The 12,104-nt window shown below is 43.5% G+C and overlaps 1 protein-coding gene across 2 annotated transcripts in view; it reads left to right on the forward strand.

The window, feature by feature from the left end:
- LOC108928414 (dachshund homolog 1-like) overlaps positions 1-12,104 on the forward strand; it is a 138,185-nt gene that overhangs the window by 90,224 nt on the left and 35,857 nt on the right. For both annotated transcript variants that reach the window (XM_029256851.1, XM_029256850.1), the window contains exons 4-6: positions 10,008-10,180; positions 10,818-10,953; positions 11,900-12,034. In XM_029256851.1, coding sequence (XP_029112684.1) covers positions 10,008-10,180; positions 10,818-10,953; positions 11,900-12,034 — 444 coding nt within the window. The remainder of the gene's footprint in view (positions 1-10,007; positions 10,181-10,817; positions 10,954-11,899; positions 12,035-12,104) is intronic.

Below are 12,104 nucleotides of genomic sequence, written 5' to 3' on the forward strand. Positions count from 1 at the left end.
GCGATTCAATGACCAGACGCAACACATGCTCTCGAAACCAATTTAACGGAAGGATGCGTAGTGATTGATAATGGTGTTTAATGTATTTCATTTAAAAGCCCAAGTGGGTTGACAACTGGCTGGCATTGACGGAAAGCAATCTTTTTAAAAGGGACTCCTTGCTAAGTATCAGACAGAAATGATGCCTCCTCGCAGTCTCACGTCAGGCCCTGTGTGAGTCGTATTGATCGCTCTCGGATGCATCGCGCCCTTGATGGAAACAGCTGCTTGCATGTCCCTTTCTTCGCTGCTGCTGGCAGCACTTTATTGTGAATGATAAAGGACAAATCTGAACTGAAACCAATTGAAATACGCATTAGGGGCTCCGTTCGGTAATGCGTGCTGAAGGCCCATGTCTAGGTACCCAAAGCAAACTGAAGAGAACTAATTACATCCATCAGACGCTGCTTTCCTTGCCCGCTCAACCTCGCCAGGTCTACAGGAGATGGCTCTTTAGGGAGCCAATGAAAGATGTGGAGAAAATGAAGTTTCCTTGTTTGTGAGGCGTCACCCCTCGAAATTGTTCCGTTTGACAAAGTGTTTTGTGGGGAAAAGCATTTTTGTTACATCTCATATCTGGCAGGTTGCTTGTACTATCCAAACGTTTATACATCCCATTCATCACTATGAAGAAAAAAAACCCGTTCTGGTACATTTTGGTACATTTTAAAGGTGACATTTACTTAGATATACCAGAATGCTTATTTTACGGAACTCTTCTAGTTTTAATTTCTAATAGCAACAAGTCTCTTGTTGGGACAGGATAGTAATGTTGTTAGAATGAATTTGATTTTTTCTCAACATGGCTTTCTTTTTTTATTCAGTCATGCAAGCACAAAAAATTATGTAAAAAAAAAAAAAAAAAAAAAAACCGATATCACAAACACACACTACCTGAAACTGCTTGTCCCGAGGGAGTCGCGGCAAACCGGAGCCTAACCCAGCAACACAGGGCGCAAGGCTGGGGTGGGGGACACCCAGGACGGGATGCCAGTCCATCGCAAGGCACCCCAAGCAGGACTTTGAACCCCAGACCCGCCAGAGAGTGGGACCCAGCCAAACCCGCTGCGCCACCGCACACCCCCTACTAATATCACGTTGTTAAAAAAAAAAAATTCCTGTGAAGTGAGCATGGACCGTGGATTTGTGGTACGCAATATGCGTATGCAATATGCATTAAAATTTAACTTATCCTTAGTATATACAAGTGACATACTTGAGCGGCCATCCATAATCAGTGGGTAATGTTGAAATTTTCCTCATATTTCTTTCCAATAAAAAGGAATAACATGGAGTGAGACAAAAAAATCTAAATTTTTCATTGGCACCCTAATATTTCTGCTTTTACACACACCCACACACACACACATTTTTTTTTTCTGTTTTATTTTATACATGCAATCTCTCTGTAATCCATGTGGATGAGGATTTACAGGTTCAAAATTTGGCCTTTCAGGTTCGTCAGAAGAAACACTTATAGATGCTTATGAAAGTGGACAGCATTACTCCCTTTTACTTTGTTTACCCTTCGTACTGAATTGCAGTGAGTCTCTATGAACGTGATTTCAGGAGCAATAGTCATTAAAGTGTGCTGGTTTTATAGCTTGGTAATTGCGGTCTTAAAATAAGGAGACATCAAAGCAGGAAAGGCAGGCTTAGCTACACATGCATTTCATCATTTCATAAACATGAAATGTTGATCAATGAAAAGGCTTTAATTACTATATGTTACAGAAATATACAGTATTTGGCTTTACTGTGCTACCGAATGTCTTTATCTGTGCAGAACATGGTGCTTTTGGAGTTTTACCAATATATTACTGGTATCTTTAATTAATATGCTTAACTGGGCAGCAAAAGGCTGTGTATGTGACTTCATGACCGCATATGAATATATAATATAGTCTTTGTGTGATGTCTGGCAGCAGGCAGTGTAGTTAAAGCCATTGCGTTGCAAAAGACTGAAATGCCCCACTGCTGCCATAATGTCTTTATACATATCTATCTTACATACTGTGTGTGGGTGCATATATATTTATATATATGATTTTTATACAACCTCCATGTCCTAAGCATTGTCAGACAGCAGTCCCATTAATGCTCCTTTAGCTGGTCTGAACAGTTTGCTCTATTGGTTCCCAGTGTGCACTGTAAGTAGCATCACTGGAATAAAATCATTTAACCATCTTCTGAGCCCAGCTGAGAGCCTTTTATCTGCCTGCTGAAAGCATGAATCTCTCCATCTATTGGATATCCTCTATTGGTTTTCTTTGAAATGGCATTACTCCATTAATACACGTTCTGCTTACATAGTCCATAATAACAATTCACTACTGTTTTACATGCCTAAGTTCCATATTGGAAGGATATGCATCTGTTTATGATGACGTATCTACAGATGTTCCTTGTTGAATTACGATTATTTTCTTATTGTAAATTTAATTTTTCATCAGCGTGAGATTGTAGTTGGTCTTTGAAGTGAATTTATGGCACAGGGTAGTTTCATGTAATGAAATTCATCTTAACTGTTTGGGTTGGGGTCTGCTGTACGGTTTCGTGACAGCGTGCGCTCCTGTTTATATGTATGGCCTGTCTAGCAGGTATGAGTCTGTGGCCCAACAAACACAAATACGTTTTGCTGTCGGCATAAATAGATCAGCGGTGGGAAAGTGTGGCAGGTAGGAACCGTAGCCAGGCCACCAAAGTTTAGCAGTTGTGTTTTTATTTTCTCTGATAGTCTCTAATGGGCAAATGGGGGGGTTACTATCCCCCACCAGGGAAACCATCTGTGCCCAGGATTTACGTCAGGGCCAGAATGCCACCTTCTAATATGGTTATTGTGGCCTGCGTTTTTCCTCTCCATACAGTAGAGTTGCTAGTTATTACTAAAAAAAAAAAAAAATAATAGGCTTGATCTCTTTTTGAACATGACATCCACCTCTTGTGGTCCCTTTGTTTTGATCGCTTTCATAAGCCCTTATTTACACAGAAACTGTATCGTGAATTAGAGGTTAAAGAACACAGGGGCTCCTTCAGTCGTCTGCTTCCTTTTCGCTTCGTCCGCACCCCTTTTATGTCAACCACTACAAAGTAGCGTCGGGCGGCCGCACAAAGAGACCGCCGCCGTGTGTGGTCTCACCTACGTCTGGGAAATTCGCCGGCGGCTCCAAAGCCGCAATTATTGCCGCGAGTCTCGCGCGTCCGGCGATCTCCGCCGCAGCGCGGCGCGTCTCGAACGCACGTCCGTGATCTGCGTTATCGGCGCGCACCGCGCAAGGATTAATATGACGCGCCTTTGTGCTCGTCGCACATCAAAGCATTGGCCGCGTTTAAAATGTGTGTTTTCTTTTTTTTTTTTTTTTTTTTTTTTTTTTTTTCTTTTTTGCTCCTCCCAGTGACTCACAAACGAAGACGGATAGGCTTAAAACAAGTCATTTAATTAGTGCGGGATCGGGGCTTCGCTGGCAGCGACCAATTACGCGTTTCTGCGGCATGATGTGCCGCTTCAGTGCGGCGGGGGACGGCGAGCGTTCTGCGGCGCGGCGCGGCGCTGTCGCTTACAGTGCCCCCCCCCCGCCTTAAAAACAAGGTAAATGGCGCAGACAGACAGTGTCGTTAGACAGCCGCTGACGACCGGCAGCTGTTTTGTCGTTTGAATAGTTTTATTTTTTTATTTTATTTTTTTTTTTTTACCGGAGGGCCTAACCGGCAACTTCGGATCAATTACAGCTGACATTATTGTTTGTCGCGAGCCGGGCCGGTGGGGGGAGGGGGGGCGCGTGGCCTGAGTGGAGAATGTAACCCCCTCCTCTCATCGCCCCACCCCCTCCTCTCTCTCTCTCTCTCTCTCTCTCTCTCTCTCTCTCTCTCTCTCTCGTCCTCCTCCCCGCAACACGATAAATCACTCAGCTGAGGAGATAATGAAGCACCACCGGACTGCGGCCGCTTTCATTGTTGTTCTGGGAAATCACGCACGCGCGCCCCCCCCCCCCCCATCGCCGGCGCGAGACGGACGCAGCACAGCGCGACCACTCGCGGCGTTTCCACGGCCCAGTTTTGTCGGTACTTTCTAATCGTTCCTGCTGTCCCAAACACTGCAGCGCGTGTGAATCCGTGGAAAAGGGGGGGTCCCTGCATCACTTGTTAACAAATATCGGGGCTTTCGAAAATATCAAGATAATAAGCTAACCCAGTGATCCTAGAAATAATTAGTATAAATTGTCATTTAATGTACATTAAATGACCCAATTAGTTAAGTTGTCTGTGTGTGTGTGCGTGCTTTATAACAAACTACAGTACTTCAACTTCCTTACAGGATTTGCTTCTCTGTGTATCCATATTCAAGGATTGTTGAATTAATAATAAACAATGTACAGTTTATGATGTTGACTTTCAAAATCATATAGATTTTGTTCTACATAAATACTTTTGTGTGTTTTTGTGTCTATCTGTCTATCTATCTATATCTGTGCATGTAAAAATCTTTTTTTCTTGGGGCTCAAACTAGATTAAAGTTGTTGCAAATTCACAATAAATTCAAGTTTCAATTTATTGACATAGATACAAGTACCATGTACATGTATCATGAAAATCTTCTTGAATGCTTCTCCACAGACTATGGACAAAGACAATATAAACGCTGCACAAACAAAACAGTGACAATGACAGTGAGTCATGCAACAGCAATAGCAATAAATAATGGTAACAGTAGTAACAATAATGCCAGTTGACAGTCAGAGAACTCAGAAGGAGAGAATGAGAATGCTTAAAGTGGCAGTGTAATTTGCCAATGTGCTTGGGTGGAGCAGTCCAACTCTAGTTACTGAAAGGTAGCACATTGGTTAGTGTTGTATACTCTTACAGCAGTGGGGTAAAAGCTGTTCCTGTCCCTAGCTGTGCGGGTTCGAATAGACCTAAGCCGTTTTGCAGATCGTAGGGAAGAGAAGAGTGCCTGTGCGGGGTGACTATGTACAGTAGTTTTCTAGGGATAAAAAAATCCCATCGCCCGCTCTCTTTGACTGTTCTCCATTCAGTTAAATGCTTATACTTGTAGCAAACTGACTTTTAAAGCATCTTGCAGGTAATACACCTTTAGCAAGTGAGAGAGGCCCACGTGTTTGGGTGAGATGTGCGTAAGGCTGTGTCACAGTGTGCAGGTGGAGGGGTCTCCGACAAGCTCCCGACATAATGGGGGTTTTGACCACAGCTGGCCACGCTCCTGGATCATTCCGGGTTACTTTTCCCTAGGTAGGTTGTAGTGTTTCTCTGCTCCTGTTCCTATTCCCTCTACCCGAAAGGATGCCCTCATAGCGGTGGCTGTTACCGCTGTGTGCACTTCTTATTCTCCTCCGTCTGAGATACTCCAGCAAAACAAACGCTGATGACAGTGCGCGTGGGTGTGTGTGAGAGAGAAAGCATTTGGGTTCAACAGCGAGCTGTGTTATAGTTTATTCCTTCATTATTCCTCTTGAAATACTCTAAAAACAGATTTTTTTTATGTACCCTCTCAACTTTATTTCTTCTCAACTCCTGCCATAGCTGTATTTCATTTTCCATCACAGATTCATATTATTAAAGTGTAACAAAAGAGCTATATTCATATCCATTTACTGCACGCAAGGAAAATAAAAAGCACAGTTTGATATTAAATAACGCTCCTGCGATGCGCTCCTGTTCGGAGGGTCAGTAGATCCAACTCATTTATTCCGACTTGTGGCCGTTGTGCGTGCGCCCGGTTCCTTAATGGTCGTCATCTTTGGGGGGGGTTGGGCCAAGTGACCGCCGGCCTTGTTCAGCTCGAGCACAGCAGGCTGCGCAGCGTAATTTGCCCTCTGTATGAGAACAAACTTCACTGGTTTCCACAGTTTCATGTACAGTAAAACTGTTAAATTGTTTGCTGTTTTAATGATGGTAAACAGGGTTTATTTTCTGAAGTCTCGCAGGTTTGTTTAAGGTAAATTGCTGCAAATGTGTGCGCCGCGCACTCGGGGGAATAGAGCTCTCGTCAGATTTGGCTTTTTGTTTGGAAGGGAGGTGTTTGAACTGACAAAAGCAAATTGTTCCGGAGGTGAACAGCGTGACAGTCCGCCGGGGACATCGGCGGCACGGAGACGCTGCTCCCGTCGGCTTCGCTGTGAATTAACACACGTTGTCTTTGTACCTTTCTCACACACCTGTGTTGAAGGTGGTCCACTTCTCTCGACATTCTGTAAAATGCATGCCGCATTTTTAGGTGTTTATTTGTGAATTGTTCTTGTTTTTATGAGCAAAGCTTGTCCACCTTTTGATTGCATCACTTGCCACAACAGATCAGCAGTGGATTCCACACCAAGCCTTATGAAATCAGACTGGACATCATAAATTATTTATACCTGAATTCATTTATTCACTCATCCATTATCAATAACTGCTTGACCAGTTCAGGGTTCTGGTGGACCGGAGCCCGTCCCACGATCATAAAGTATGAGGTACACCCTGGACGGTCCATCGAAGGGTAATCATACACACTTATGCACTCACAGGCTGAGGACCACACACATTGAGAGTCACCAGTCCACCTGAACATGTCTTTGGACTGTGGGAGGAAACCAGAGCGTTTTGAGGCAACCCAAACGAACACGGGGAGAGCACGCAAGCGCAGACGGGTTCAAACCCGCATCTAAACCAGCATCCTAGGAGCCGAGGCATCAGTGCTACCTGCTGTGCCACAGTGCCACTCCTTTATACCTTCAAATAAATTTAAACAAATTAAATGAAAGTGACTTAAACATGCCAGTGATAAATGGGGTTGCCATGGTTATTTGACTCGGTAAACAATAAAATGAAGGTATGGCTTCCCTCTTGATCAGAGAGGCAGAGGCAGAGATCCAAGAACCTGCAAACAATAGCGTGCGATGTGAGTTCTCTGGTGCTCGACCAGGGTTGTTGAAAAGCACGGTAAATGCGCCAGCCTGTCCACTCAAAGAGGGCAGATCTGAAAGCATAACTATTCATCTACGCCAGAAAGCGAGTTGAATTTCCCTCCCTCTCTGTATCCCTGGGCAGCCGCCCTGTCTGGGTCTCCTGTTTGCACCGTGTGTGCTTTTTTCAAAACATCTGTGTTAAACTACAAACTTTTTGATTCGGCACGCAGCTGTGCAACTTAGACTTCCCGCTCGGGGATTCTTTCGACATCCGAAAGGCACCAACGCTGATCCCGTAGCTTCTGTAAGTCCAGACAGAATAGTGTCTTACATGGCATCTCACAGCAGGGCCTCCGGATTGCAAAGCCTAACTTAGAAAGGATCTGGCTTTCAGAAAGGACGGATTCCTTCCAGGCCAGCAGGTGGCGTAGTGGTTAGAGCTGTCTTGCAAGAATAAGGTTCCACGCTCACATCCCTACTTCATCTCATTAATTATCCTGTATTGATCCAGTAAAAGTTACCCAGCTGTATAAATGAGTAAATAATTGTAAGTAGCTTAGAGTACAAACCTGCATTGTAAGTCACCTTGGAGGAAAGTGTCAAATCAATGAATAAATCTGCATTTCATCATTTTTTCAGTCTTAACTGAAGGTATGTGCAGGTCTATCGCGTGGGGCCCGAGCCATCCCTGCGCCCCCCCTTTCCGTGCCGCCGGGTTTCAGTCACTCGGTCCTTTGTGTGCGTATGAATGGCGGCTCCGCTGCGAAAGGCGGCCGCGGTCGCCCCCTCGCCTTGCCGTACGTGTTCTTGTGCTCGATCTTAATTGAGTCCAGCCGCTCGACTCGTAATTGATTCGAAACCTCTGTTCTACGAGAGGCACCGTCACAAGGTGCTGTCTGGCATCTTCTCCTTTAATCTCCTTCCCTTTTCATGTTTGGGAATGTGTCCCTCTGTTAATCCACATGCCATCTTTCTCATGGAAATCAATGTGTTTTTTTATATTCCAAGTGAAAAATGACAAGGGAAAGGAGTTTGCACCACTTTTTTTTTTTTTTTTTATTTCAGCCGCTCTGTCCTTCTTTTTAAAGGCCTCTCGGTTCAGATCTGTTGCCCTGATATGCAACTGAAAGGCGCCACTGAACCGCTCTCTGTCTCTACCCTGTTCTTTTTTCCTTTCTTTTTTTTTTTTTTTTCCAGTTTACCATCAGTCGACCGAAAAAACATCAACAAAAGGGACTCTGTCATTTTTGGGAGTAACGGCAAAGTTTCCCTTTTGAGGACTTTCTGGGAGACCTTTGAGCGGCGACGGCCCACATGCTCCGGGTCGCGTTTGATCGTCGCGGTTCAAAGCGGTCGGGGGGGGGGAGCGCCGTTTGGTTGCGGGGGCTGACAGCAGCCACTGACCTTATTTGTATGAATGTGTCCTTTGGAAGAAGGGCCAGCTTCTTTTCTCCTCATACATATACATTTCCAAAGACTTCCTATTTATAAACCGCCTTCTCGCGTTTTAATCTCAGGGCTATTTATGTCCAAATTACCTCCCATGTCCCATGGTGCGGTCAAGTTTGCAGATAATATTAGAACATGTGTTTCTTTTAATGTAGAAAGTGCACTTTTTAAAAGTGCGCTATTTAATTAAACATCTTACGAGGATTTTGTTGATTTAATGTCGATTATGTAATTTGATCAATGCTTTCAAATTGGGTGTTTTCCAAATTTAAGATGGTATTTCTTTTACTGTATTCTATACAGCACCGATATTTACATTTATTCATTTAGCTGATGCTTTTCTCCAAAGCGACTTAAAATGTTAAGGTTACAGTTACTACAAGTTTACAATTATTTGCACATTTCTACAGATATGGCCATATATGAGCCATATAAGCCATCTTCAAGATTATTTATTAGTAAAAAGTGCTACAGGTTAATGCTAATAGAATAGTGGATAAGACATAATGCAGATCTTTGTCCTACGGCATTAATATCCGAAAGTGGTTGATTTCGGAATGCGTGTTGTATTCTTAATAAAACACTCTTCATAAAATTCTATTTGATCGTAACTGAACGGTTCAAAGGAAGCAAAACGTTTTCTGTCGGTTAAAAAAGGACTTTCTGGAATACCATAAGTTTAATTACAGATGAAAACCATCAAACTCTTCTTTTTAAAATGTTTGCTTCAGTAGATGGACTGTTGAGTAAATCTTAAAAGTGATAAACACCACTTGTTCAAAAGAAGAGGATGGATAAGATTGTGTGTGTGTTTCAATGGCACATGGAAAAGCACCGATATGTAACTGTTGGAAAAAGAAAATGATGGTCTCCTTTGGCCCCAAACACTCTCTTCCCTGAATTAACAGTCAAAGGTCCAGAAAGTGACGTTTCACGTAAAGCACTTAACTCATCGTGATCATATTAAAAAAAAAAAAAAACAATACAGAGAGAAATTAAGAATAAATATGTGCTGCTTTCCATATTTTTCTCCAAGACGTCCTGGTGCCACAGTTTTGCATTGAAATCACACTGTTGTTACAGTGATATTCATGTTAATGTCCTTATTTCCTTCTCTCTACTTCAATTTTGGACAGTTCGCTATAATGGAATTCTGTATCATTTGTTATTGGTCCACCAACATTCAAATTCAGGTTTAAATAAGGTCAATCAAACATCACGGGTTCGAATACCTCTTGCTGCTGTGTGCCCTTGAGCAAGGTACTTAGCCTGCATTGTTCCAGTCAAAGTTACCCTGCTGTATAAATGGGTAAAGTATTGCAAGTCACTTTTTTAGGTAAGTGTCAGCTTAATGAGTAAATTTAAATTAAGTGTTTTAATCAATATTAAAATCCTCTCTTCTTGTATGTGAGGATTTTTTCTGTAACATTAGGCACGGTCTTGGTGTACGAAGGCATGCTTCTGTAACTTTAGCGGCATTTCTCTTCCCCCCCCCAAAAAAATTCAGGCTTATAGCAGACTGTTGCGCGACACTTTGTTTTTTACACTGTGTGAAGTAAAGCAAAGCAACTAATGTATCTGCTTCTCCCTGTGGCTCCCACATCCTATTCTCTTTAGGCTTAGAACTTCCCTTCATGATGATGCCGCATCCACTGATCCCCGTTAACCTGCCTCCTGCGTCTGTCTCCATGGCGATGAGCCAGATGAACCACCTGAGCACGATCGCTAACATGGCGGCGGCGGCGCACGTGCAAAGTGTGCCGTCCCGAATGGTGACCTCTGTCATAAAGGTAACAGCAGGAAATACCACCTGTCCGGAAATTTAGGTGGTCGCACCCTTTAGAATCTACAGATTGGTTTTTTATTTTGTTTGTTTGTTTGTTTGTTTATTTCAAGTCAAACACCTTCTAGCTGTTTGGGACCAGGTTTTTGAAATGAGTCCTCACATTTATACACAATGGTCTTAAACGTGAAATGTTTAAAGTCTTCCTTTGAATGGTTACCTGCTTCCAGTGAACTTGTATGATGTAATGAGTGTATGATGCTGGTTGTCACGACAACTCCGGTGCAATTCAGATTCAAACAAGGCGACCGTACAGATTGCGATTATTCCTGTGATGCAGTTCCCCCTCCAGAGATGGTGTTTCTTCTGTTTACACCTCTGGTGTAATTCCATGCAAAATGATGCTGTGCATTTATTTTGATCACACCTATGACATTATTTTAACTTAGGTCATATCATTGGCTCTTTCTGCACCTATGATGCAATTCTGTATCCATATACCACTAATATAACTGAACTGTTGTAAGGTGATCGTGTTGGTTGTGTCGGTTTGGTTTCATTGTACCCTGAGCAAGGGTGTCGGTTATGGGTACCCCCTTGATGCCACCCAAACCAAAGTCACGATGTTGGTTTGGGCTTCTCAGGAGCGCGTGCCCGACAGCCCTTCGCCTGCTCCCTCCCTGGAGGATGGAAGGAGACCTGGAAGTCACCCATCATCTCAGCGTAGCAGCAGTGTGTCCAGCTCCCCGGGTCGCACGGAGAGCTCTTCGGACCGAATCCGTAGGTGTCCTCGCCCTGCGCTGTCGCCTTTCTGCAGAGCCTAATCCATGTTCTCATTGGATGTTCTTAACCGCCTTTAGTACTAAGACTAAAGTTTGAACCATTGAGTCAGTCAAGTCACTGGCTTCTCACAAATTATCAGCTGAAACTTGCTTCCAAGGATTACGACATATGCGGCTTACGACTCGGACTTACAGCAGCCGTCCCGTTGACCTCATTATGTTATTTTCAAGCCCCAACATTTGGTCGTGATGCCTAAGGACAATGTTCTGCCTGCGATACGATAACATCGACTGGGTGTGCTGCCACAAGACGCTACGTTTCCCATTGACTCAGTCAGTGTGTCCTTCAGCAACTGGGCGTTTTTAACAAAAAAATTTTATTTACTGAGAGTTTAGTTTGTGATTCCCATCAAGTTACTGTTTTTGTGGTGGCAAACAGGTGAAAGGAAAGAAAAAGCTAAACAACATGGATTTAGAAATGAAAGTGAAAGTAATTCCACAGCATGAAAATATCATTATAACACTACTGTGTTTTCATTATTTTTCTGTATCTACGTTTTTTTAACATGAATCATGTGTGAAATGAGTGGAAAAAATGTAACAAAGCCCGATTATACAGCAAAGCATGTTTATATATCCCTATGGTTCATGTCATAGAGCATAAGGGGCTTTGCAGCTTACGACAAAGTTGACTTTCTTACGAGGTCGTCGGATCAGAACCCTATGGTAGGGCGAGAACCACATGTATAATCATTTTTGTACCTTGAACTGCTTAGGCAGCTGCAAGAAGCTCAGAGGGAAATACAGTTATGATTTCTTATTGGCCAGTGTTTGATGGTTCGGTGCCCCTGCATAGGATCGTGGTTAGGATTGCGGGCACCCCAGGATAAAGAGGTGCGAGTGTCTCTTTCATGGTAATGATGTGGGTTTATCTTTGTCCGAAGCCGTGCACCAGAACGGACTCTCAATGAACCAGACCCTTCTGGGACTGTCTCCAAACATCCTACCGGGCCCGAAGGAAGGAGACCTCGCCACCCATGACATGGGGCACGAAGCCAAGAGAATACACACAGAGAAAGGTCAGTCAGCCTCCCCGCCGAGGTATTCTGTTTGAAACTGTTAGGCCGTGTGCAACATGACACATTTTCC

Source organism: Scleropages formosus, chromosome 12 (genome assembly GCF_900964775.1).
Source record: "Scleropages formosus chromosome 12, fSclFor1.1, whole genome shotgun sequence".
In the NCBI taxonomy this organism is placed as follows: domain Eukaryota; kingdom Metazoa; phylum Chordata; class Actinopteri; order Osteoglossiformes; family Osteoglossidae; genus Scleropages; species Scleropages formosus.